This window comes from Macrosteles quadrilineatus, unplaced genomic scaffold (genome assembly GCF_028750875.1).
Source record: "Macrosteles quadrilineatus isolate MER2022 unplaced genomic scaffold, UCM_ALF_1.0 Scaffold_6__1_contigs__length_79288215, whole genome shotgun sequence".
Taxonomy (NCBI): Eukaryota; Metazoa; Arthropoda; class Insecta; order Hemiptera; family Cicadellidae; genus Macrosteles; species Macrosteles quadrilineatus.
The window spans coordinates 41,291,595-41,316,084 of record NW_026542599.1 but is presented as its reverse complement, the minus strand read 5'-3'; the positions used below and the strand labels follow the sequence as shown (position 1 = coordinate 41,316,084).

At 36.5% G+C, this 24,490-nt stretch overlaps 3 protein-coding genes across 3 annotated transcripts in view; 2 read left to right on the top strand and 1 right to left on the bottom strand.

Moving 5' to 3' along the window:
• Positions 1-24,490, top strand: part of LOC128996346 (E3 ubiquitin-protein ligase AMFR-like) — a 111,738-nt gene that overhangs the window by 45,511 nt on the left and 41,737 nt on the right. The gene's annotated exons all lie outside the window — the stretch shown is intronic.
• LOC128996347 (uncharacterized) lies at positions 17,852-20,742 on the top strand. The gene is made up of 2 exons (XM_054421617.1): positions 17,852-18,046; positions 19,809-20,742. The coding sequence occupies exons 1-2, from the start codon at positions 17,883-17,885 to the stop codon at positions 20,719-20,721; spliced, it is 1,077 nt and encodes a 358-aa protein (XP_054277592.1). The 5' UTR covers positions 17,852-17,882; the 3' UTR covers positions 20,722-20,742.
• LOC128996348 (uncharacterized) lies at positions 18,742-22,823 on the bottom strand. The gene is made up of 2 exons (XM_054421618.1): positions 22,425-22,823; positions 18,742-19,699 (listed from the first exon to the last, which is right to left on the bottom strand). The coding sequence occupies exons 1-2, from the start codon at positions 22,564-22,566 to the stop codon at positions 18,879-18,881; spliced, it is 963 nt and encodes a 320-aa protein (XP_054277593.1). The 5' UTR covers positions 22,567-22,823; the 3' UTR covers positions 18,742-18,878.

Here is a 24,490-nt window from a genome sequence, read left to right as displayed (position 1 = left end):
AGTATAAAATAGCGTTAGCACCATCGAGGAGGCATAAACTAGCAGCCACATTCGGATCTTCGATTGTTGTAAGCCACTATTATTAGCTGGACAAGTCGCATGTACAAACTGCAATTACAAGGTATCGTCCAAGTAAAGATCAATCGTATGAAATATAGAAGAGTGTCCTCAGTGGTAAGCGTGCGAAATGGCAATTTGAACGAGTGGTTGTCGGCGTCGATATCTGTTAAATATTACCAGACACCTGTCCACCTTCGAGACGGTGCTGCGTATTTTCTCTTCGATTTTGCATATTAGTTACTGGTTAAGGAGTTTAACTATCAAACAACCATCGCTATCTAGACTGTTTGTAAGTGTATGTTCTAAAGTTCTCGTGCCTAATCGCAAAAGTCGTGTCCATGAGTAGTGTTACTGATTTCCCTAAATTCAAAGGCCTCATTGTTTGGAAACGGTACCAGTTTATTATAATTCGTACTTGTTTTATTACTACTTACGTAGCTATGTGCTTCAATATATCAACTGCATAATGACTTTATATTCCAAAAGGTGGTTTGTTCCGAACGAGATAATTTCTGGACCCAGTTGTAGTTTGTAATTGGAAATTAACAAGATCTGGGTTTGAATATTTTCCTTGTAAAAACCCTGGACAGTCCTAAGACAAAAACATACTCTTTTAACTAATTAGGGGAAAGCTGGATTTTCCCCTGATGATAAGAGGTGCATTTCCTCAAAAGTCCACACTTCTTCCCCTTGCGCTCCCCCCCCCCCTCCACCATCACCCCTTGAACTAGCTATTTGCAAGCTTTCGCTATAACGCACATATCTGTGTTGTTTGTCCAAAAATGGATTTTTTGATATGATTGTCTATAGACTTACTACAAATATTATTTTTAAATTTCGTAAAACTAATATTAAAGGCGCCACAAATTCAAAGCGATATATAAAAATAGAATTAGGGTGACGAGTTCGCAGTTATTCTTTGAATCTTTTTTAAAGCGTAATAACAAAATATTGTTCCTGTAAATGTTGCAGAAAATATAATTACCTTTAAAATGATACCATTGGTGTGTTGGTATCTTAACATGAGACCCAAAGGAGTCCTTCAAAGGGAGTGCGCTTGCCTGGTTTCGCCATGGAGCTGTTCTCTTGACTTGCCGCGTGCTTATAGCTGGCATCTTTTCTCTCATAGGTCTACTGTCAAATGATTCTACATAATTAATTGAGTTATTTGATAAGCAATCGATATTCAGTTGCGATTCTCGCAAATTTTAATAAAATACTATAAAACATATTTACAAAACTGTAAAAGTGCTTTACGCACACAGGTAGCCAGCCTGTAGTGTGAGACTCCTGAGCGTATCAGACTACTCACTAAAACACCCATCTACTCTGTAGAACACCGACCTGGGATTTACTTGTATGTAAACAACGTATTTCATAAGTTTTTTGAAGGCTTTGAAGGATCTTTGGTACAATTAAACAATTGAGGATTTTGCACAGTTGTTCAAAAATTAAAATGTTGTATGTTTAAAATTTGATTATATCTAAAATTATTTTAACAGTAAGTAAACTGTTCCGAGGTGTATACAAATTTGAGAAAATGTCAAACGCAGAACTGTTTGACATGTAAAAGAATGGAAATGAGAACAATGTTAAAAAATATTAATTTTCTCTATTGACGCAGTGAAAATGTATTAGGGGCGTTTCCTTGACAATCTGGAAATTTATATTAACTTACATTAACTAGATTTAACGCCCAGGTAGTTAACACGCCAAGGTTCCGGTGTAATCAAACCTAAACAAACGTGACCACGCCCGTCACGTCAACGTCACTGTTCATAACGTCACACACCATTTACGTACGTCAGGTGCCTTTGAGTTTGTTACTTCATTTACGTTCGTCACGCCCTTTTGCGTGTATCTGGTATTTCCATGCATTTTAACGTAACTTTACGTCATACGATATCGAAGAACTGAAGGTTTCCCAATGTATGAGATGGGGATAAATTTTACGTTTGAAATTATTTGCTCGGTAGTTTTCCATGTCTAATACAGTGTTTTTGTCGAACAGGCTTGATTGAGTGATTTCTTATCAAATGTAAATTTATCACTGAAAGAACAGCAGTTAATTTAAATATCGATAACCACAAATTGATAATAGCCAATTTTACCAAGTAACTTAATAAGGCCTTTTGAGCTTGTAAAACGCTGTCAGTAATCCTCAAATTACGTTTTTTGAACATAAGATTTGGTCAAGTTATAAGTCGGACTTAATTAACAACGCCAATTTATACTTTTGAACGAGTTTACAACAAACAGGTAAAACATTCTAGAAAAGTAATTACGCCAAAGTACTTCTAATTCTGAACTGATCGAATTTCTCAAACTTCATTCTCCTGAAGTTAATTAATTTCCGTAGAAGCAAAAAACTTCTGTCGGCATTAGTCTTGAATTTCTTACATTCAATTGAATAACCTTTTTTATATGTAATGTTGTTATATTTGTTTACATCTTCGTGCTTTGCACTTCATGGTTTGCAGCTATTGTAGCGATGAGTCGTTTGATATTTGTAGAAATGTGTCGGCTTATTTTGCACAATTGATGGAAAGGGGCACAGGGTAGGTTAGGTTAGGTTATGCTGCGTAGGTTCAGTTACGTTAGTTAAGTTCTGTTAAAGGTTTGGTGGAGTCTAGGTCCACACACGTCAATGTCACCTCCATTATACATAATTAGTGGGAAGGGGCACAGGGTAGGTTAGGTTAGGTAGGGTCATTTTCCTTGGACAAAGTTTTATAAGAGGTTTGGTGGAGAAGGGCGGTAGAGTCCACACACATCAACGTTCTAAACTTAGTTTGCTGCAAAACATAGTGATACTAAAATGCTTTCGTTGAGTCAGCAGTCAGAACTACTTTTGATCATACGCATTTGGTGACTTAGTATAACAGCAGGCAATATTTTTGTGTTGCTTAAATTGACCTGTTGCTGATACATCCAAGCTTTGTGTCTGTGTAATTATTGGTGACTTCGATAAATGATTACTCGATTATTGGAAATGTGTTTTCCAACGGTATTGCGTTACAGTACCAATTAATCGTCCAACCGTATCTCTAGTTTCTGGTCGTCATGTTACAAATACGATATACAGTTATCGATTCAGCAAAGAATTCGATAGATACAAAGTTTTAATTCAACAAAGTGTTCAATTCAATTCAAGCTTTCTACACACATTAAAATTATCCACACGTTTTTTTATGTATAGTTTTCCATTCAACCAAGCATTGAACTCAATTCCAGTATTCGATGTACTCTCAACCCAAAAAAGTATTGTACTCGATTCAAATGTTTGGCAAACAGTTCTTAGTTTAAGTTTTAGTTTAAATTAAAGTAGCCTATAAGTATTGATTGGCATACAAATCTCATTTCAGCAATGTTTTCCATAATTCGATGTATTCACATGCAGTTCTCAATTCTACGAAGCGTGATGTAATCCACCAACGGACTAACCCACATATATGACGCATTTGTTATCAACCTTCGATACAGCTGCTGGAAATAACGCATTTGGTAAACACCGCCAAATCTGCTGGCTCTGAGTGAATTACCTTAATTGGAAGTGGAAGATTTTTTACAGTATTTGGATTGAAGGATGCGAGATAGGTTTAATCATAACCAAACTTCGCCGGTTCTAGAGTCGCTAGCCTTGGAATGGAATGCTGAACAGACAACTTTGTTTTGTTGGTTGAATCAGAAATCTTTCAAGTTACGCTGTCTATAAGGAAGTAAACATTTGCGTTTACTTCGGAGACGCTGTCTTGAATGCAAAATATGTTAAAATAATTTTTTCCATGTTTTTCCTAATGTATATGACTGATTTTGTAAATGGGAACAACAGAAACAACGGGTTTATGATACAGGTTTTACAACGGTTGCGCAATTAATCTTTTTCATGGTGGGGTACAATTTATTTCAATTCAAAAATTGTTCAATTAAATTCAAGCTTTTAATTTTACTCTCGACTACCAAATGTACTCTACTCAGTTCAAGTATTAGACACACAGTTTTCTTGATAGCAGGTATTCGATACAAAGTCCTCAATTCAAAGAAGCTTTTAAATTAAAGTAATTTATATAGAGGTACTAGCTGACCCGGCGAACTTCGTATCGCCTAAGTTATAGGTTTCCCCTAAGACAGACCGATGGAAAGAAAGTACCGTTACGTTTAATTTTCAAGATGATCTCGTTCGCATCGCTCAATCTCGTCCTGGTTGAAGTTCGTTCGCTACGCTCACTCACCTTTAGGTTGGAGCTCGTTCGCTGCGCTCACTTGCCTTCAGGTTAGCTCGTTCGCTACGCTAACTCGCCTCCAGGTTGAAGTTCGTTCGCTACGCTCACTCACCTTTGGGTTGGAGCTCGTTCGCTACGCTCACTCACCTTTAGGTTGGAGCTCGTTCGCTGCGCTCACTTGCCTTCAGGTTAGCTCGTTCGCTACGCTAACTCGCCTCCAGGTTGAAGTTCGTTCGCTACGCTCACTCACCTTTTGGTTGCAAATTAGCTGTTGTCATAAATAAAAAAGAAATAATAGTGCTGCACCCTGTTGGTAATCCTTGTAACTTTAATGCTATTGAACATCATAGAACAGAACCAACTTGTTTAATTGAAACAGCTGTTAAGATTCATTAATTCCATTTCTCATAAGGTTAACATGGGAAACTCCAGAGCCACTGGGGCGGAGCCCTTTTAAGAATTTCGAAACGGGAAATAGTTTACGTCCGATTCGCATACCTACAGAATTTACACACCAAATTTCATAACGATCGGTGAAGTCGTTCCGGAGGAGTTTGCAGACAAACACCGTGACTCGAGAATTTTATATGTTAGATTGAATTAATACCTCTATATTATGATTTGATAGAATTGTTGATTTAATTCTTTTCCTGAGTAGTTCTAATCTTTTAGCCAGGCCTACGTTATTTCTTTTCACTATCCAAAGATTTTTGTAAAACTTGCTATAAGCGTGAATGTTAAGTAATTTCTGACTTTTGTAATAGTATTCGTTAAATTCATCAACAATTGGATTTCCTTTGCACTTTTTGAAATACGTTGGACGTGATACGTCAGTTTATATAAAGGTCCCTCGCGCAATGCACAGTGGGTGAGTTTAACTATCATTTCTCCAAGTTTGCAACACAACCCCTTGTGTTCAACTCAGTTAGTGGTCAAATTGTAACGAATGCGTTTAATTAACCCTGAGGGGTTGAAAGGTGCAAAGACGTAGAGGGGTAGAGAGGTGTCGAGTTAGTCATTAAGCCACAATTACATTTAGAGCCTCTGAGAACGAACTTGCCACTTGGGGCAGTTTCTTAAGTTGCTGTCACCAGTCTTGATCGTTATCATGTTAAAACTATTAATATTAAAATATTAGGTATATTTCTTTTTACTGCCTTTAACCATTAAAGTATTATATTGTCTGTGCTTTAACTGTCTGACATTATCAATGAGTATAGGACGATATGGGGTTTTATTGTAACTAAATATTTTTAAACGGCTTCGAAGGGTAAAATTAATAACACGTACTGCTATGAGCGGAGTTTACGGAAAGTAAATAAAAATAAGTTCTATATGACTTTAAACAGCATATATTTTTTCATCCATACTGTTTAGTTACAATATAAATACAGTATTTACAAATAAGTTTTTAAATTGCATATTTGTATATTATCTTGTAAGTAAACAGTGTAAGGGGGTTAATACCATTAAAAATACTTGTAGCTAGTGAGTTCAGTTCATGCGTAAATATACGTTTTATTCCCTTGTCTGTGGTGTTATTCGACGTCTTTTTAATTAGGCTACTTTCCGTAATTCATCTTACATTTTATAATACCCCCGCCGCAGCAAACCTGCCGACTAAGCGAATTTCCATTTGTTTGAATTGATTTTAATTAAATTTAATTAAATAATATAAGGTTTAACGAGTACATAGGTTTGCTGCTACGAGGAAACTAACAAATTGTCTTTTTTAGTAAAATATTATAATAGCTTAGTAACAAAAAAAAATAAATTTGCCAAGTTTGATCAAGATATATTCATAAACAAGCAAACTACAACATTTTTCAATATTCTCCATAAAAATAACAAAGGAATCTTAAATTTAAATTTTTTTGAAATTTCTCCGTTACTAATAACCGTATCAAACACTTTTATATACTATACTATTTGTTTGTTTAAGCTCTTTAAAAAGGTTTGGAGAGAAACTGGGAAAATTTTGTGTTTTGAGGGTCAAAAAAGAGAAGAACCAATTTTTACCCCCATAAAACTCCCCGTAATACACCGTGCCATTGGTCCGATCATGCTGGTTCGTGAACTCATTCGAGTTGATCCCGCCTACACCTTTAAACCAAATTTCATCAAAATCGGACAAAAATTACTCAAGTTATCGCGTTCATTAACGTATATATATTACATTGTTTACTAACATTGTTTGCTAACATTGTTTACTCAGAACTACTCATAGTGCATAGTTATTTTATGTGATTACTATCAAAATGAAATAACTGTATTATTGGAAAACTAAAGAGGTTGGGCTAATCTTGTTTGAGTTGCAAATAAGAGCACTTTAAATTTGTGAAATAAATTTAACACTCTGCTGCATACTGTCTCAACTAAGCTATCACACACATTTATTTCTTCAAAAACAATATTTATACATTGTATCTGATCTTAGAGGATTGTAATTTCTTATTTTTATTCAATAAATCTGTGGTTGTTATCATTCATCGATGTGATTGTATTTCAGTTGCATTCAGATCTAACAGACTTTTGCATATACTATTTTGATAAAGATCAATAATTAAATCAAATAGTTAATGTTAACAGAAAAGAATGGACTACCCGATATTGGTTAAATAATGCCTTGTCGTTTTGTAATTTTACAGAAAGGTCGTAGAGAAGTACAGGGCGAAACTTAAGCCGGGCTACAGAAGTTTGTTAAACCAAAACTTGAGCCTAAACTTGCTACTTCACCAGATCCATAAAAGTTATAGACATATTGTATCAGTTCCATTCATCGAGATTGTTAACTATATTCCAAATGGTCTTTACATTCATTGCAAAGATGCACTTAAAGATAATGTTTAGATAGCATTGTTAAGAAGTTAATAAATTGATTGTTGTGTTTCTAAATGCTAATTAAGTATTGTTATGACAAATAATGGTTAAACATACCTCGTCAGACAATCCTTAACATGTAGGTAGTGTCGAAGCATTAACGCAATCCTGGGGCTATGAAAATGAATTTTAAGTATTGTTAGTTGTTACATCCTTATACAATGTATTTCTACTCCATTAGAATTGTATTGACCAATTACAAACGTCATTTGGGTCCATAATTGGCTTTGCTAGGAATCGAACCAGTAGGCTTGACGTTTATAACGAAACTTAATTTATTACGGACGTAACCATCTTTTTCACTTAGTATACAACTCAATTTAAAAAATCAGCAGTCCAAAAACTTCATGAAATTGTTGCTTATCAACTAGTTGAGATAAAAATACAACATTTCTTCAATAAGAATACCAAAAAGTATAAACGTAGTACATGGCCTCAACACATCGCATTATTGAACCAATCAATGACAATGGCCCGCGGCTCGTCAGCTGATAGTTAATGTTGTTGTCGTATAAAACAGCTGATAACAGCGAATGCCATTTACCGAACAATCGCATCGAGTAAACAATTATTGTTTGACTGGACTACGCTTTTAAAGTGTAGGGGTTTAACATAGGCTCGCCTATTATCGAATGTTACTAAAACATTTGTAACCGATGCGTAGAGTATAAAAATATAGGCTACGTAGATAATTTTGACTTCATATTTGAATCAGCTTTCTGTCATAGTTCAGTTGTATGTTTACAGAAGTTCAACCCACATACATTTTACGAAATATGTCTTACAGTTTACTTAAATAGGATAATAAACCACAACACTACAAAAAGTATGCTCTCATCGATAAGTACTCGTTGAGGAATATATTATACTTTGAACAGATTCCTTAATTGTTAGTTTACATAAAACCATAGACAAACTTTTTGTCTATGATTAAACTAAGGAATCTGTTCAAAGCATAATATATTCCTCAACATCTACTTATCGATAAGGGCATTTCACATTTTATAGTGTTGTGGTTTATACATTATGGTTAATAGCAATGTTTTAATACCGGTACATTATCATTCATACGGTTAGGTTGCAACATAAAACATATTTTTGCTCCTTTCTACTTTAACTTAGGCTTAGTTGCGCCTAAAAACTCTGATATTAACCTGTAAATGTAGGTTCACAGGTAATAGTATATTACGTTACTAGTCCTGAAAGCAAGTGTTTACGGGGCGAGTGTGGTCGTTCCCGTGCGAGACTACGAGTGCGGGATTTCCATACGAGTCCGGTAAACACATTTTGGACGAGTGACGTACGATATTTTACTTAATACTCTAAACTAACTTAACAGTAACAAATCTATACAAATCTTTATATTCCCACCGACTAAAGGACTGACAATGACTACTCAGGGTATGTTTTTGTTTATAACCATTAATTGTCAAATATAATCAGTTGGTTGTTGTCCGGAAAAAAATCATTACAGTACAGTACGTAATGAAACCCATTTGATTAAGCTGGTGGTTTTCTGGACTGAATCCTTGCGTGGGAAGTTCGTTAAAACAGTGTAGTGTGGCGTAAAAATCATTGTTTTATTTGTTTCATGCGTTGTGAACTAAGGACAAGTCTGTCCACGCCAAGATTTCGCTAAAATACAGTTTATACACCCTTAATATGAGAGTGAAATCAAATGATGGACTTGATTACAATGAAAGTTTTGGCTGCAACTTTGAAATAGGTAGTCAACTGTTTATTATATTCGACCCATTGATTGTATTTCTCTATTTTAAATCAATTATGTAAGATCAAAGTCAATACGGCAACATTGTCATAAACATAACATTTCTATGTGTAACGAAACGACAGATTGTTGTTTTCAAACTCTTCGTGTGTAAAATTGCATAATTTATTTTGTTTGACTAAAAGAAAGATTTTTTATTTCTTGTTGGCAACAGTTTATGAATGTTGCACATTTCATTATCACTAGTGTCAACTGGGTTAAGGATAACCTAAACTACTAAGTATTCAATCGTAGTCAGGTTTGCATTTTCTATAGATAGCACTTATCATTCCCATGTTAAAGTTGTAGCCAGTTTTAGAATGTAAATGGACGTAATTAATTGTATTTGGATATATTGTACTGATAAAATTACTGATTTATGTCGGATACACTAAATTCTAAACCAAGTTAAACCAAAAAACCTTTTGTAAACTAAAGCATCTTTAGCACATCCATGATAAAAAGTAACAAAATTTGAAAAAAGAAAATATAATTATAAAGCGTAGCATAATCTTTGTGAGTGGTTCGTTCAACTATCAGAGGTTCAAATTGTGAGGTCTATTGTAATCAGTATAAAATAGGTTTACGTACTACTTTCAAGCAACTAGTTTCGAAACTGACGTTTCATTTTCAAGCCTTGTCGTCTAACATAAAATTATTTGAACATGATAGTTGTTAGACGACAAGGCTTGAAAATGAAACGTCAATTTCGAAACTAATCGCTTGAAAGAATATTCTAGGATTGTCGACGTAAGGTACGTAAACCTATTTTGTGCTGTCTAAAATCAATCCTGGAGGCATTTATTGTAATGTGTGTTATTGTAATTTATTTTAATGTGACTGTGAACAGCTTACGTAGATTTTTTAGCTGTCGAGGTGTATTTAAATTTTTGTAAGCAACAAGCGACAAAGTACTTGATTAGTTAAGGTTTTCTATTTGAATAGGACATTGTCTTTAGCTGGTTCATATGGATGTTTATCTGTCAATGCTAGTCTAACTTAACTTATTTTAGTGAGAAGCCTATAACATGTCTATGTATTTCGCTTTTACACTACAGTACACCGTATTAGTATTACCAGTTCAGATTATGAATAGGCAACCATCAAAGGATCAAAGCCTACCTCGAAGCACAGAAAACATACTACTATAACCTAGAATGCCAACCGCATGGTAAAAAGAATTAAGTGTTTTGAGAGAGCTTTGCCTGTCAATCGTAGGCAGCGCCACCAGCGTTGCTATGCTGAGTGCATGGCAACGCTGGTGGCGATGCCTACGATTGACAGGCAAAGCTCTCTCAAAACACTTAATGCTTTTTACCATGCGGTTGGCATTCTGGGTTTCGAAGTCAGACCGCGTTTCCACTCACAAACCGTTCCACTTTCATACAATTTTCGCCTCTTGTCCGATACCGGTTACGCCAGTGTATCTGATGTCTTGATGACGTAACAGTGAGTTACTCACTCAGTTGATGAGTTGAGTGATGAGTTGACAGTGACGTTGCTATCAAGTGACAGATGAACCGCCTACACCTGTGAACTCTGAGGTAATGTTCGAATGGTTGAGTAACAGTTGCCGTTTTGAGCCGTGTGTTCAGAACCCAATCTCCTAATTGTCTATTGTACGAGTGAAAGTGTGTCAACCTTTTCATTTTGTTGAGCCTTGGGACATTTTGTTTTGAACTTGGTATTCAAACCAACGGTAGCTTGGTACAATCGTAACGTGTTGAGATCATGCACTTTAAGAGCCAAATGAACAAGTATAGCTTGTTTACTTTTACACTTTTCATGTATCATTATAGAATCGAAATTCAATCTTCCAAAGATATTCTATCTCATAAACGTCGTCCTTAAGGATGATTTTCGGTTGTTCGTAGTAAAAACTAAAAAACTTAAATTTTGATTAGAACAACATTGTTTTTGCTGAAGTTGCAGCATGTGGTGTTCTATTCGCTTTAATGAGAATGTTTTCACACGTTTTACACTGTAGCCGCCAAGTTGAAGGATAAACGGGGCACAAACGTATCACCTGACCTCTGCAACTGTTTATGAGCATTGCACACCACCAGATGGGCGAGATAAATAGCGCTGTGGTACTGTATATTGTAATTGTACGGTAGTATCACGAATCTAATATTTGTAACTCGAAATAAAATTTTGTAAGAAATAAAAAATGCTCTGACGCGTTTAAGTTAGAAACGAGTTAGTTTGCCATCAGTGTCGTACTACTGTTTCGTTGCCTTTTAAATCAAGCTGTGTCATAAATATATGTTTTGGAAGTTGAAGGAATTTTAAATGGTTTTTTTAGCGAATTTCCCATATAGGGAATAAGCTATTACCGTAGTACTCATGGTAAGACCTGGACCCGTGACCGATTTTTTTTCGTTTTGAGGTCCCTAGAGGCCAAAAATAGCATACGTTCAAATTCATATATATATATATATATTTATATATATATTTATATATATATGTGTCCGTTAGCGCGATAACTCGAGCAAAAATGATCCGATTTTGATGAAATTTGGTACAAACGTGTAAACCTACGTTTATTCAAACGAGTTCGCGAACCAGCATGATCGGACCATGGGAACGGGGGTTTATGGGGGCTTTTATGGGGGTAAAAATGGGTTTTTCCCATTTTTGACCCAAAAAACTTAAATTTTTGCAATTTCTTTCCAAACTATTTTGTAGAGCTTAAAAAAACAAATAATTTAGTATAATGAAGCGTTATAATGCGCCTAATGGTTGCGGAGAAAATTCAAAAAATTGTAAATTTAAAATTCCCATGTTATTCTTATGGAGGATAAGTAAACTGTTGTAGTTTGCTTATTTATTAACATATTTTGCCCAAATTTGGAAAATGTTTTTATTTCTTACTAACTATTAACATTTTACATAAAAAAACACTTTAACCCTCCCTGTTGCAGCAAACCTAACTGATTTGATTTAAATAGGGAATAAATGTGATATTTTTAAGGAAACATTTTAGTGTAAATCCAATCAGGCAAATGGAAATTCGCTTAGTCTGCAGGTTTGCTGCGGCGGGGGTATTAATATGATTATTCTGGATCTTACGAATGTGTATGATTAGAGAAACGTCTAGCAATACTGAAATTGATTGTGTAGTCTTATTCCACATGAGTCCAAGATATCCAACACTGAGACAGTTCTTCGTACCTGAGAGATTTGTTTGTGTTAACATTGCAGTTAAAGCTTAACCTAGTCTCTGGGTTGTCTATCACAAAATGGTAAACTGTCGTGATTGGCTGGATTTGAACCCGGTTCTCCGAGTCGAACGAAACATGAGTGTTGTTTTTGGTGCTGTAGAAATATCATAAGTACGTTTAGTTGTTGCTCGGTATCTATACAAAGGGTAGCCTTGCCAATTAACTGGTCACTTCATCATAGGCTACTATTATAGATCAAACGCTCTAAAGTCAATCATGACAGCTTGACACTTGTATGATCACGGTATAGTGCTCTAAGCTCAATAGCTATACAACACTATCTAAAAATGGAAAACATTGAACATTTATTTTTTATTTTTAGCTGGAATCAAACAGAATAAGGCTTCTTTACATGTCATAAGTCAGTAAATCATGGTTCACCCAATGGGGTTGGATTTGGAAAATAAAAATGTGGTTGAACACAAAACACTCTTTTTTGTAGGCAGTTTTCAAAAATAGTGATGACAAAAAAACTTTATATTCGTATTCACCAGTTCGCCTAACTCAATATACATACGTAAAGCATAAAAATGTCCATAACATAAATCCAATCATTCTACATACAGTCAGAGATGTCTTCTCTTTGACTGTTGGAATGTGTTGAACAAGACATACAGCACGAGACATGTTAGTGGACAGGGTGGCGTCAATATACATACGTAAAGCATAAAAATGCCCATAACATAATCCAATTATTCTACATACAGTCAGAGATGTCATCTCTTTGACTGTTGGAATGTGTTGAACAAGACATACAGCACGAGACATGTTAGTGGACAGGGTGGCGTGCAAGGTTAAACATTAGCATAAACGTAGGTTATAACCAGTGTAAATTACAGGCATTCCAAGGCCTACTGGCCAGTTGACTTTGTATTATGTACTTAGCAAATTTGAGAATGCTTCCTCCACGTTTCGGTTATACGTCGCTGAAGGTTTTACTATCAGCTGTGGGACTGATTGTCCAACTCTTGCAAAGCAGGTAAACAAGAGATGTCTATACCAATCTTTACATACTACCAATCTTAACATTGATATTTAAATGCAACATGAAATTTTATTGGAAACTAGCTGGCCCGACAGACGTCGTCCTGTCCTATTGTGGTTTTATGTCACATGCTCGTTCATTTTCAAGATGAGCTCGTTCGCATGGCTCAATCACGTCCTGGTTGAAGTTCGTTCGCTTCGCTAACTCGCCTCCACGTTGAAGTTCGTTCGCTACGCTCACTCACCTTTTGGTTGCAAATTAGCTGTTCTCATAAATAAAAAAAAATATAGTGCTGCACCCTGTTGGTAAACCTATTAACTTTTTAATGCTATTGAACATCACAGAATCAAATTGTTTAGCTGCACCAGCTGTTAAGATTCTTTAATTCCATTTAAATATGAGTACTCATAAGGTTAACATGGGAAACTCCAGAGCCACTGGGGCGGAGCCCTATTGACGGATCTGCACCAAACTTCACACAAACCATCCTTGAATAATGCTTAATACTGTAATGCCTAAAAGTTTCATTACAATCTGTCGAGCGGTTTTGGAGTCCATAAAGGACAAACATACAAATATACAAACATACAAACATACAAACATACATTGGATTTTATATATATAGATCACTATTCCTTTGCGCCATTAAAGTCTGGGTTCAAAACTAACATATACTTAGTAACTTAACGTAAGCAAATTATAAGATGTTAAATCCTTAAACGCTCTCTGTAGTTTAACCAGTTCCTAAGCGTTGGTAAATGAGTCCCTCCCTTATCTCTCTAGTGCTGGGACTGACTGTCCAGCCTTGGCAAAATATGTAGGCTTAGGTCAATGTTGATATCGGGACTGAAAGTCCGTATGCGTCCCGTCGCACAAGATAGCATGTAAAGTAGTAGAAGACTCTGAGTGGTTTACCAGGGATCGTCCGTCCAATGTGATGTGGCTAATCTTTGTTACAGGGTGTTACGCAAGAATAGAATGTTAGTACAGTGTATTAGAGTCGTTGCCATTTTTTCAAGTTGTAACATGAACAAATGTGTCTCCATGACCTAACTCGTAGTAATCAGTTGTAAATAAAGAAGGTCTTTATCCACGGTCCATCATGATCTGCTGAAGAAACTCTATAATATTGGAGTGCGTGGTGTGGCTGTAAGGCCCCGGCCACACGAGGCGGTTTAACCGCGCGAAGTTAAGCCGCGCGAAGTTAAGCCGCGCGAAGTTAAGGGCTTCGACAACACATTGAATCAAATGAGAGTGGCCACACGAGGCGAAGTTTAGCCGCATGTGCGGTTGAGCCGCAACATGTCGTCCCCCGACCGCGCGAAGTTAAGCCGCGTTGGAGGGGATGACACACGTAGTCTTATGAGAGTGGCCACACGATACGGTTCGACCGCGCGGCAGCCGCGCTTATTGGAGATATTCTTCGGACATTTCCAGTGGTTTTTGAGTTTGTTTTGTGTATTTTTTACCGGTTGTGTGATGTTCAAACAATGTTTGATACATATGAACTCCGAACTATGGTTTCGCATGTGCTCGTAAAAGGTTTGGAACACAAAAAATTGTTTTTCCGTTATCAAGGGATGGACCCAATGATTTATGTTAACGTTCCAGATCACCACACGCTTTTAATGCACAAACTAACATAAGTGTTTCGCCCATGACTAAAAAGAGTGAACTGAACTATGTTTTAATAGAGTCCTGTTACTTGGAAAACCCAACAGGAAGCGGTTCATCCGCCCCGTGTGGCCAGGCACTTCGCGCGGCTTAAATTCGCCTCGTGTGGCCGGGGCCTTAGTGATTTTCAACTTAACTGAAAAGGGTGGTAAAGATGTACAGTACAATTGATAAGTTATGTATTTTTTTTGTGTAAAATCAGGAGTGCCACAGGGCTGGATGTTGGAGCCTCTTTTGTTCACATGCATCAGTTGTATCAGGAATATGCTTCAGATACTCATTCATGTTTGTTTTTGGATTGCACAATAATCGTCATTAATTTTTTGTAGTCGTGGTGGAATGGAAGTATGATGCATTGGAAATAAAAAATCTGACAATCGGGGGACTATAGCTTGAAAAATAGGTCCTTAAATTTTGTAATCCATTGATTATGAATGGATTTTACAATCTCACTTGACAAGTTAAAGGTTATTTTGCTTTTCATAATATTTTTATTAATAAAAATATACAAAAGAATCGTCTTATGTTAAAGAAGACCATTTCTGATATCAAGAAGAACTTAAATGACTCTTTCTGTTACCGGTCTATAAAATGACAAGTCGAGTGTGACAATTTGAGTGAAATGTTGAGTCACCAGATTTTTTTTATTTCTCATAAATTCGTTTTAATTGTAAGTATAAATTATTAAACAGAAACTGAACTTACACTATTTAAATACAACATTAACTCTAAAATTATTAGCAAAGAAAAACATAATAAATGCAATACTTTCTTTGGCATTTATCAGTGGTTTATTTGCTAGTATCTGAATATTACTTTACGAATATTTGAGTATTTGAAAACTCAAGCTTTATATCAAAGTGTCTTTAGCTGCATCGTTTGTCTTTTTTAAATTTTCCAAATAATTCACGAACAATGCAACAATGTGTTGTTGCAGATAAAGTTTCTGCGATCACGATCGGCACGAGACTAGAGTAAATATAGCAGCATGAGTCATAATTGTGGTCTGACGCAACCGGACCAAATGTTGAACCTTGAATAGTGCTGGAGGGGAGAGCATTCGCTATACCTCCACAACACTAACACTTCTACCTTGATACACGCCAATTATCAATACAATGGCTCACATTTGGCTTTTTCCCCTAGACGCTACTTACTAGGATGGTTTTTCACATTTCTTCAGGCTGGACCTAGAGGTTGTAGCGTTATGACTTAAAATCCAGTTTCTTGTGGTATTTGAACCCGGGACCTCAAGGACCGAAGTCCCGCCCTTGGTAATAACTATACCGCCTCTATAATATTCTTTGGTCGCTGCCTCTATCTCGTCGAACACACGTGGCATTGGATACTTTTAGATTACAAACGGGCGTTTCCGATACATCAGGAGTGTCCAACGAAACTTATATTTTGAGTTCTATTTTCTGTACTGGGTGTTAAATAATATAAATGCATTATTATTGTCTACCGAAATGTAGGTAATTTTTCATATCCGTCCCTGGTTTTGCAGAACAAATTTTAATTAAAACTAGTAGCTTCGCTCGTGCATCGTAATATGGTGTGACCGCTGATAAAAAAGTTCCTTCTTTGATGCTACTCTAGAAATACCATTATTATGCCACCATAAAGCATCGCGTTGTTTCTAAAATCAATAGTATCTGTAGAAAATAAAAAAAGACTAAGTGTTACAATAATGTTTAACTTTATTATTTTGAATCAAAAATGTTTATAAGTAACATGTATGTCGGTTGAAGTTGAAATACGTGAACAAACCGAAAGCAATTTTATTTATGTTTTTATTTGAGGAATAAATATTAATTTCCTAAGCTTCACCGAAGAACGTTAAAATCTCGACGTAGAGCCTAGGTCGATGACGAAACGGGAATTAGTCCATAACTAGGTGGCGTTCGCAGAGGCATCCACAAAATTGAGCGGAGTCATCAAGGGTTCATATTATACTGTTTTTGTCACACTGCAGTAAAAATAGTCGTTTTAAGGCATGCGGTGTGGGTCTATAGTAGCATTTTTACTCTTTAGGGAGTAAAAATCGTTTTTAGCCTCTATGGAGTAAAAATCAGCTGTTGTCAACTCAGTTGTAAATTTCGATTGTAAACGATTGCATGTATAGAAAATATGTATCGATTCGTGCTTCATAATCATTTTAACCTACAGTTTTAAGTGAAGACAACATTTGTGTGGATATAAATAATAGGGTAATTAGTTTGGCTACATATTGTTTAGTAGTGAAGGGGAGTAAAAACACAGAGATGTCATTTTAGGCCATTTCGGAGGCCTGCATTTACATTTCAAGTTTAAACCCTCTGGGATGGTCATTAGCTTTTTCTCAAATAGGGCGTAACAGTTCCAGCTAGTGATAATCTAGAAATCAACCCTTACAGTTTCGAATTCTACCATTTTGGCTGATTCAGTAACTGCATAAGAGGACTTCATGTGATGGTGATTATATAAGCGAAAACACAAAGTATATGGCATTCTCACAAATCTGAGACCTTCATAACTACTAAAACATAACTTACCAGCCAACTATCTTAATATACTCAGTAAAACAATTGTTTTTTTTACAATATCAAATATATAGATTGACATGAATGTAATAACTGCCACAGAAAGTTCCCACGCTCTGCCCTGCTAGCCTTACTATTTCCTTCACCATTTCCTACGTCATAGACCTGTTTCCATCCCTTCTCATAGCATTTAAAGGCGGGGACACACTTGTCATACACCCTTCCGATCCGACTCCGATCCGATTTGCGGGAATCAAGTAGGATCGGTGCGGGATCGGAAGGGGTGAACACACATGTCATACACACTTCCGATCCATCACCGATTTCCTGCACCAGGTCGATTGTCCTTCCAAAACTCGTCAGTTGTTAGCTACGTGCAGAAGGTGAAACATGTTCAAAAACTTTGGACTTCGGGATTTAGCCATGATGGCGGTTTGTTTAGATGAAGAGGAAAGTCAGACATCTCTGGAGGACACTGGGAAACGGAGAATTTGGGTCCATTCTGCATGGAAGGAAAGATCCTCAGAAGGAGAGTTTTCCACGATCATGCCTCATCTGTTGGACGACGAGACGAAATTTTACCAATATTTTCGAATGTCAAAGTCAACGTTCGACCAGTTGGAGCTCGAACTTAGAGAAACAATAACCAAGCAAGACTCGTACTTCAGACAACCGATCAGTCCTACACAGCGTTTGGCTGTTTTTTTGAGGTAAGTAAGGTGGTTTACTTAAGTGCCTATCTTATATAATAAACACTTTGGTTTTTATCGCTCGAGTTCGTTTGGCTCTTCTAGCCGTCCAATTTTCATTATAGAGGTCTTATTGAAGGTATGCACGCACAGATTTCACACCAAACATCGACTTATTTATATTAAACCATCACTCTTAAAACCTTAAGAATAAAGGGTGATTTTAAAAACCAAAATTGAAGGTAACACAATAATTAAACATTGGAAGGAAAACATGAAAAAATTTATTTTTTTGCCTTGAAATTTACATACCTAATCGTTGTAAACTTGCCTTGAAATTTATATAATACATGTAAACTAAGAAATCTTATAAAGTTTTTTATATTAAAAAATGTCTGTAAGAGAATAAACACAATTTATGTCTTGTTGTACAAAGAAAGAGAAAATACGAAAAGAAATCTTTTTGACTTGAATTTAAATAATAGATGTAAACTTATATAATACATGTAAACTAAGAAATCTTACAAATGTTGTTATATTAATAAATGTCTTAATAAATGAGAATAAACACGATTTTTTTTATGTCTTGTAAAAAGAAAGAGAAAATACGAAAAAAATTCTTTTTGACTTGAAGTTAAATAATAGATGTAAACTTATATAATAGATGTAAACTGAGAAATCTTATAAATGTTGTTATATTAAAAAATGTCTTAATAAATGAGAATAAACACGATTTATGTCTTGTAAAAAGAAAGAGAAAATACGAAAAAAAATCTTTTTGACTTAAAAGTTACATAATAGATGTAAACTTATATACTATATGTAAACTGAGAAATCTTACAAGGTTATTATATCAATAAATGTCTGTAAGTGAATACAGAGGATTTCTTTCTTGATCTTCGGAGATGTTCGGTTGGTTTGATCCAGTGGGAACCTGATTTTGATACAAATTCCTCTCCATCCACGGTCCACCTACGTGCGAAGGTGTTGAACTAGCGGATGCCTCGTCTGATGATAAATAGGTCAAGGCGGTTCTTCGTTCATTGTTGATACGAAGCTGCTCCAGTTCGCACTCCTGTACTATATTAAAAATCTTCCCTTTCGCTGAGATTTGGAGAGCGGGATCCAGAGCTTTTAGGGATGGAGCGATTCCTGCTAAAAACGCATCAACAGGATGTTTTTCAGCAGATTGTTGACTGGGGTTTTCAGCTTCTTTTTCGGCCAATATATACGCCATCAGCTGAGATGACGCAGACTGTTGAGTTTTTAATTGTATGTTGGGGTGCTTCCTTTTACGATTTGGAAGTGCATTTTTCTTTACAACTGAAGGTCGACTGGCTGGAGTTGTGGGTGGGGGTGCTTGTAAGGGTTCTTGGATTTCGGATTCATCTGCGTAGCCACCATCTAGTGTTTGCTGTGTTTCCTGCATGTCCTCGGGGAAATTCGGCAGTTGTGAATCGTCATTAGTTGTAGACAAATCGCCCTCTTCATCTGGGACGTTACTTAATGTTTTGCGGTCACCGATGAAAGGAATCAAGAATTCGAGCATGGATTCGTACTTGTACTTGGCTTTAGATGTTGCCGCCTGACCAGATTTTGTTTTAGTTTTTTGTCGAGATCTTCGAAGGCTGTCTCGAATGCCATTCCATTTTTTCTTGCACTCTTCCTCTTGACCTGAAAAAATTTAAAGATAGTAGCTCAATAGTAGTTATAATTAAAAATACATTGCAGTCCTTAATTTATTGTGATTAATGTTATCATTAATATAATGTTTTCCTTTCAGGTTTCTAGCTACGGGAGATACATTTAAGACAATATCCTTCAGCTACAGGTTGGGAAGAAGTACAGTTGCTTCTATCGTTCATCATACGAGCCAAGCAGTTATTGAGGTTCTTTTGAACAAAGTTATGCCAGTTCCCGATGAGGACAAGTGGAATGAAATAGCAGCCGAATTTTGGGACAGGTGGCAGTTTCCCAATTGCATCGGTGCAATGGATGGTAAGCATGTGAAGATACAAGCACCAAAGTCGTCGGGAAGTCTTTACTGGAACTACAAGAAAACGTACTCCATTGTTCTTCTAGCACTAGCTGATCCGTGCTACAATTTTATTTTTGTTGACGTGGGGAGCTACGGAAGGAACGCAGACAGTGGTGTATTTTCGAAATCCAATTTCGGGAAAAAAATGCTCCGAAATGAACTAAATATCCCAGGGAACAAGTGTCTTCCAGGTACAAACACTGAACTTCCAATGGTTGTAGTGGCCGATGAGGCTTTCCCTCTCACAAACAACATCATGAGACCCTATCCTGGGAAGAATTTGACGAAAGAACAAAGAATCTTCAACTACCGATTGAGTAGGGCTAGGAGGATATCCGAAAATGTGTTCGGCATTTTAGTGCAAAAATTCCGTATGTTCCTCAGGCCTCTCCAGGGAAATCCTGATAACATAACGAGAATTATTCTCGCAGCGTGCATTTTGCACAACTTTATTCGAAATCACGAAGGCTGGAAAGTGCCAGAACTCACTCAAGGTACTGATGACACAACTCCAGGAGAGAGATCTCGTCTTCAGAGCTTCCCTCGTCGACGAGGAAGGGAAAACCACGAAGCCTTTGATGTGAGGGAACAGTTTAAAGAATTCTTCAATTCCCCGGACGGTAGTGTGGAGTGGCAAGAACGAGTTCTCATGATGTAATTTGAATTGATTTACATTCTTATTTTGCAATTGTTTTGGTTTATACTAACAGCTATGTAAATCATTTCTTTATTTGAAATACAGAAATTTGTTTACTCAATTCCTAGTTATATTTATCGTATCACGCTTTTAACCCTCTATCTAGCATTTATAAATGTTATACTGGCAGGTCACTCCTTACTTTTTATACTAACATTACTTCAGAGCCGTATATTTAATGTTCTATTAACCAAAGGATATACAATTATTTTATATTTCCTTTCTACAGGACATTACAGGAAACAATTTTACACTATTGATGGATTTAAAAAAAAATCACAACTGTTCTATTGTAAAAAAAAGAAAAAAAAAATTATTTATAAATAAAAAAGTTTTTTAAAACAAAACGTTTCCAAACGTACTAAAAAGTAGAAAATAATTTATAAATATATGGAGAGTATAAATACTTGTAGGATTTGAAACGAAAAACGTTGGGTGTATGCAATAGATAATTTACAATTACCTTCATCTATTGAACTAATGTATAATTAACAATTGCATGCACCCAACGTTTTTCGTTTTAAATCCTACAAGTATTTATACTGTCAACATATTTATAAGTTATTTTCTACTTTTTAGTTTGTAATGTGTGTGGATGTTAAATCTATTTCAAGCATCTATATTAGGTGAAGACAGAGGCATGTGGGAAATCTTAGGTTTATATGAGTTTATTTTCATATAATTATGTATTAGATTGAATGTATGGCCTACCTACTAACCATTAAAAATACAAAATATTGATTGGTTAGAAATCTAAGATATAAAACGTATTAAATAATAATGTTTTATTTAAAATAAATAAAAGTAAAAATAATCATATTTACAATTAATTATTTATATGAAAGGTGCATTTCATTTGCATGAAAAACTTGAGACTACATGAAATTAAAGATAAAAATAAATGAAATCTAGTATAAGAAAAAGATTTTCTCCAATGTTTTAATTTGTATTTTATGAATTTATTAACTACTAAAAAACAAGAACATCAACGTTTTTAGCGGGTAACAATCTAAAAAATTCACAAATTTTGGGAAAAACTATTTTAATGAATTTCAACAATACATGGTAAACAAATAAATGAAGGTAAAAAGTGTTTTTTTACCATTCAACTCGATCAAATTTGTCGGGACCACGTAAAGTTGGCAGTTGGTGGCAGCCAATCACAAGACAAGGCTAGGGCGACGTTGCCACATCGCCCGTTGACAACACTAATTAAAATATACTAAGCAATATTTTCAAATCAGCTGTCATTATTAGATTTGGCAACACCGTACCGTTCTTAATAATTAATTCAAAACCATATGGTAAATAGGCTCCTCCCTCAACTGCAAACTTACGTGGTCCCGACTGGTTTACACGTTTAAATAGAATTTAATCAAATTCAAAACATTTGCTCGAGTTATATAGTGCTACCAAAACTGAAAACAATTAGAAATCGCATAAGCACAGACCGAATGAAACATTAAACAGCTAGGAGAACAAGTGATTCAAGTGAACTAAAAAAACAACATTTGTTCCTGTAGACAGTGAAGTTAACTACGCAGTGGCCAGTGATGCAACACATTTCTTTACCAAACTAAATTTACCACGCCACATGTGTGCCATGCCTATTTACCAGGTTAAGGTTTATTTTTAAAATGTCCCTAAACTAAATTAGGTCTTACCTTCGACATTTAATTCCTTTGCCACTCTTTTCCAGATCTGTTCTTTGTGTTCCGCGTTCCGGTACAGCTCCGTGGACTGGTCGTACAACACTGGATGCTTGCGCACTTCCTCGATCAGCTCCTCTGCTTTTACAGAGCTCATTTTGAGCAAAATAGAAGTTTAAACACAATAAAAATAAAAATTTGTACAAGCAACTAGTCTAGAAACAACCCGTCCTGCATCCGACAAACAAATAGACTGCAGTGTCGGTGCGTGATCGGAACCAAAATCGGAGTAGGATCGGAGTATGACATGACGCGTGTCGGAGAGGTGTGAACAACCGCGTTCAATGTTATGTACCATTTCCCTGTCCGACAGTCGTACCGCAGTATGATCGGAGTCGGATCGGAAGGGTGTATGACAAGTGTGTCCCCGCCTTAAGTATTAAAGATACATTTATCTAACTGCCCAAAAGGTCCCCCCACTCTGCACTGCCAGCCTTTACTAATCACCCCTTCCTACGTCGTGGGGCCTGTTTCCTTCGCTTCTCATAGCATTTTAGGATTGAAGATATCCTATGTCGTGGGCATGCTTCCATTCCTTCTCGTAGCATTTCAGCATTGCAGATACATTAATCTAACTGCTACAAACGGTTTCCAGTTCCCACACCCCACACTGCTCACCTTACTACTTCCTTCACCTCTTCCTACTTCGCGGAACTGTTTCCCTCTCTTCCCATAGCATTTTAAGATTGTAGATACCTTAATCTAATTGTCATAAACAGTTCCCACACTCCGGTCAGCTTGCCTTGACTACTTCCTTCACCACTTCCTACTTCTCGGGCCTGTTTCCCTCTCTTCCCATAGCATTTTAAGATTGTAGATACCTTAATCTAATTGTCATAAACAGTTCCCACACTCCGGTCAGCTTGCCTTGACTACTTCCTTCACCACTTCCTACTTCTCGGGCCTGTTTTCCTCCCTTCCCATAGCATTTTAGGATTGCAGATCCCTTAATATAATCGTCATAAACAGTTCCCACACTCCAGACGGCTCGCCTTGACAGCTTCCTTCATCACTTCCTACGTCACGGACCTGTTTCCCTACCTTTCCTTAGCATTATTGGATTGCAGATACCTTAATCTAATCGTCATAAACAGTTCCCGCACTCCAGACAGCTCGCCTTGACTACTTTCTTCACCACTTCCTACGTCACGACCTGTTTCCCTCCCTTTCCTTAGCATTATTGGATTGCAGATACCTTAATCTAATCGCCATAAACAGTTCCCACACTCCAGACAGCTCGCTTTGACTACTTCCTTCACCACTTCCTGCGTCACTGACCTGTTTTCCTCCCTTTCCTAAGCATCATTAGAATGCAGATACCTTAATCTAATCGTCATAAACAGTTCCCACACTCCAGACAGCTCGCCTTGTCTACTTCCTTCACCACTTCCGACGTCACTGACCTCTTTCCCTCTCTTTCCTAAGCATCATTGGATTGCAGATGCCTTAATATATTGGTCATAAACAGATCCCACACTCTGGACAGCTTGCCTAGACTACTTCCATTCCTACTTCCTACGTCACGGGCCTGATTTCCTCCCTTCCCATAGCATTTTAGGATTGCAGATACCTTTATCTAATCGTCATAAACAGTTCCCACACTCCGGACAGCTCGCCTTGACTACTTCCTTCACCACTTCCTACGTCACGGACCTGTTTCCCTCTCTTCCCATAGCATCATAGGATTGCAAACACCTTAATGGTCATAAACAGATCCCACACTTCGAACCGCTCGCCTTTACTACTTCCTTCACCACTTCTTATACGTCGCGGACCTGTTTTCCTTCCTTCCCATCGAATTTCAGGATTGCAGATACCTTTATCTAATCGTCATAAGCAGTTTCCACACTCCAGACTGCTTTCCTTTACTACTTCCTTCACCACTTCTTACGTCATGGACCTCAAGCGAGTGTCGTCATTTAATTATATTTATGATCCATACCGTTTCTGTTCTAATATCTGTGGAACAATGCTATCAGCTATTTCTTTATGTACTGTTTTCAAAAGTTAACAGCTGATCA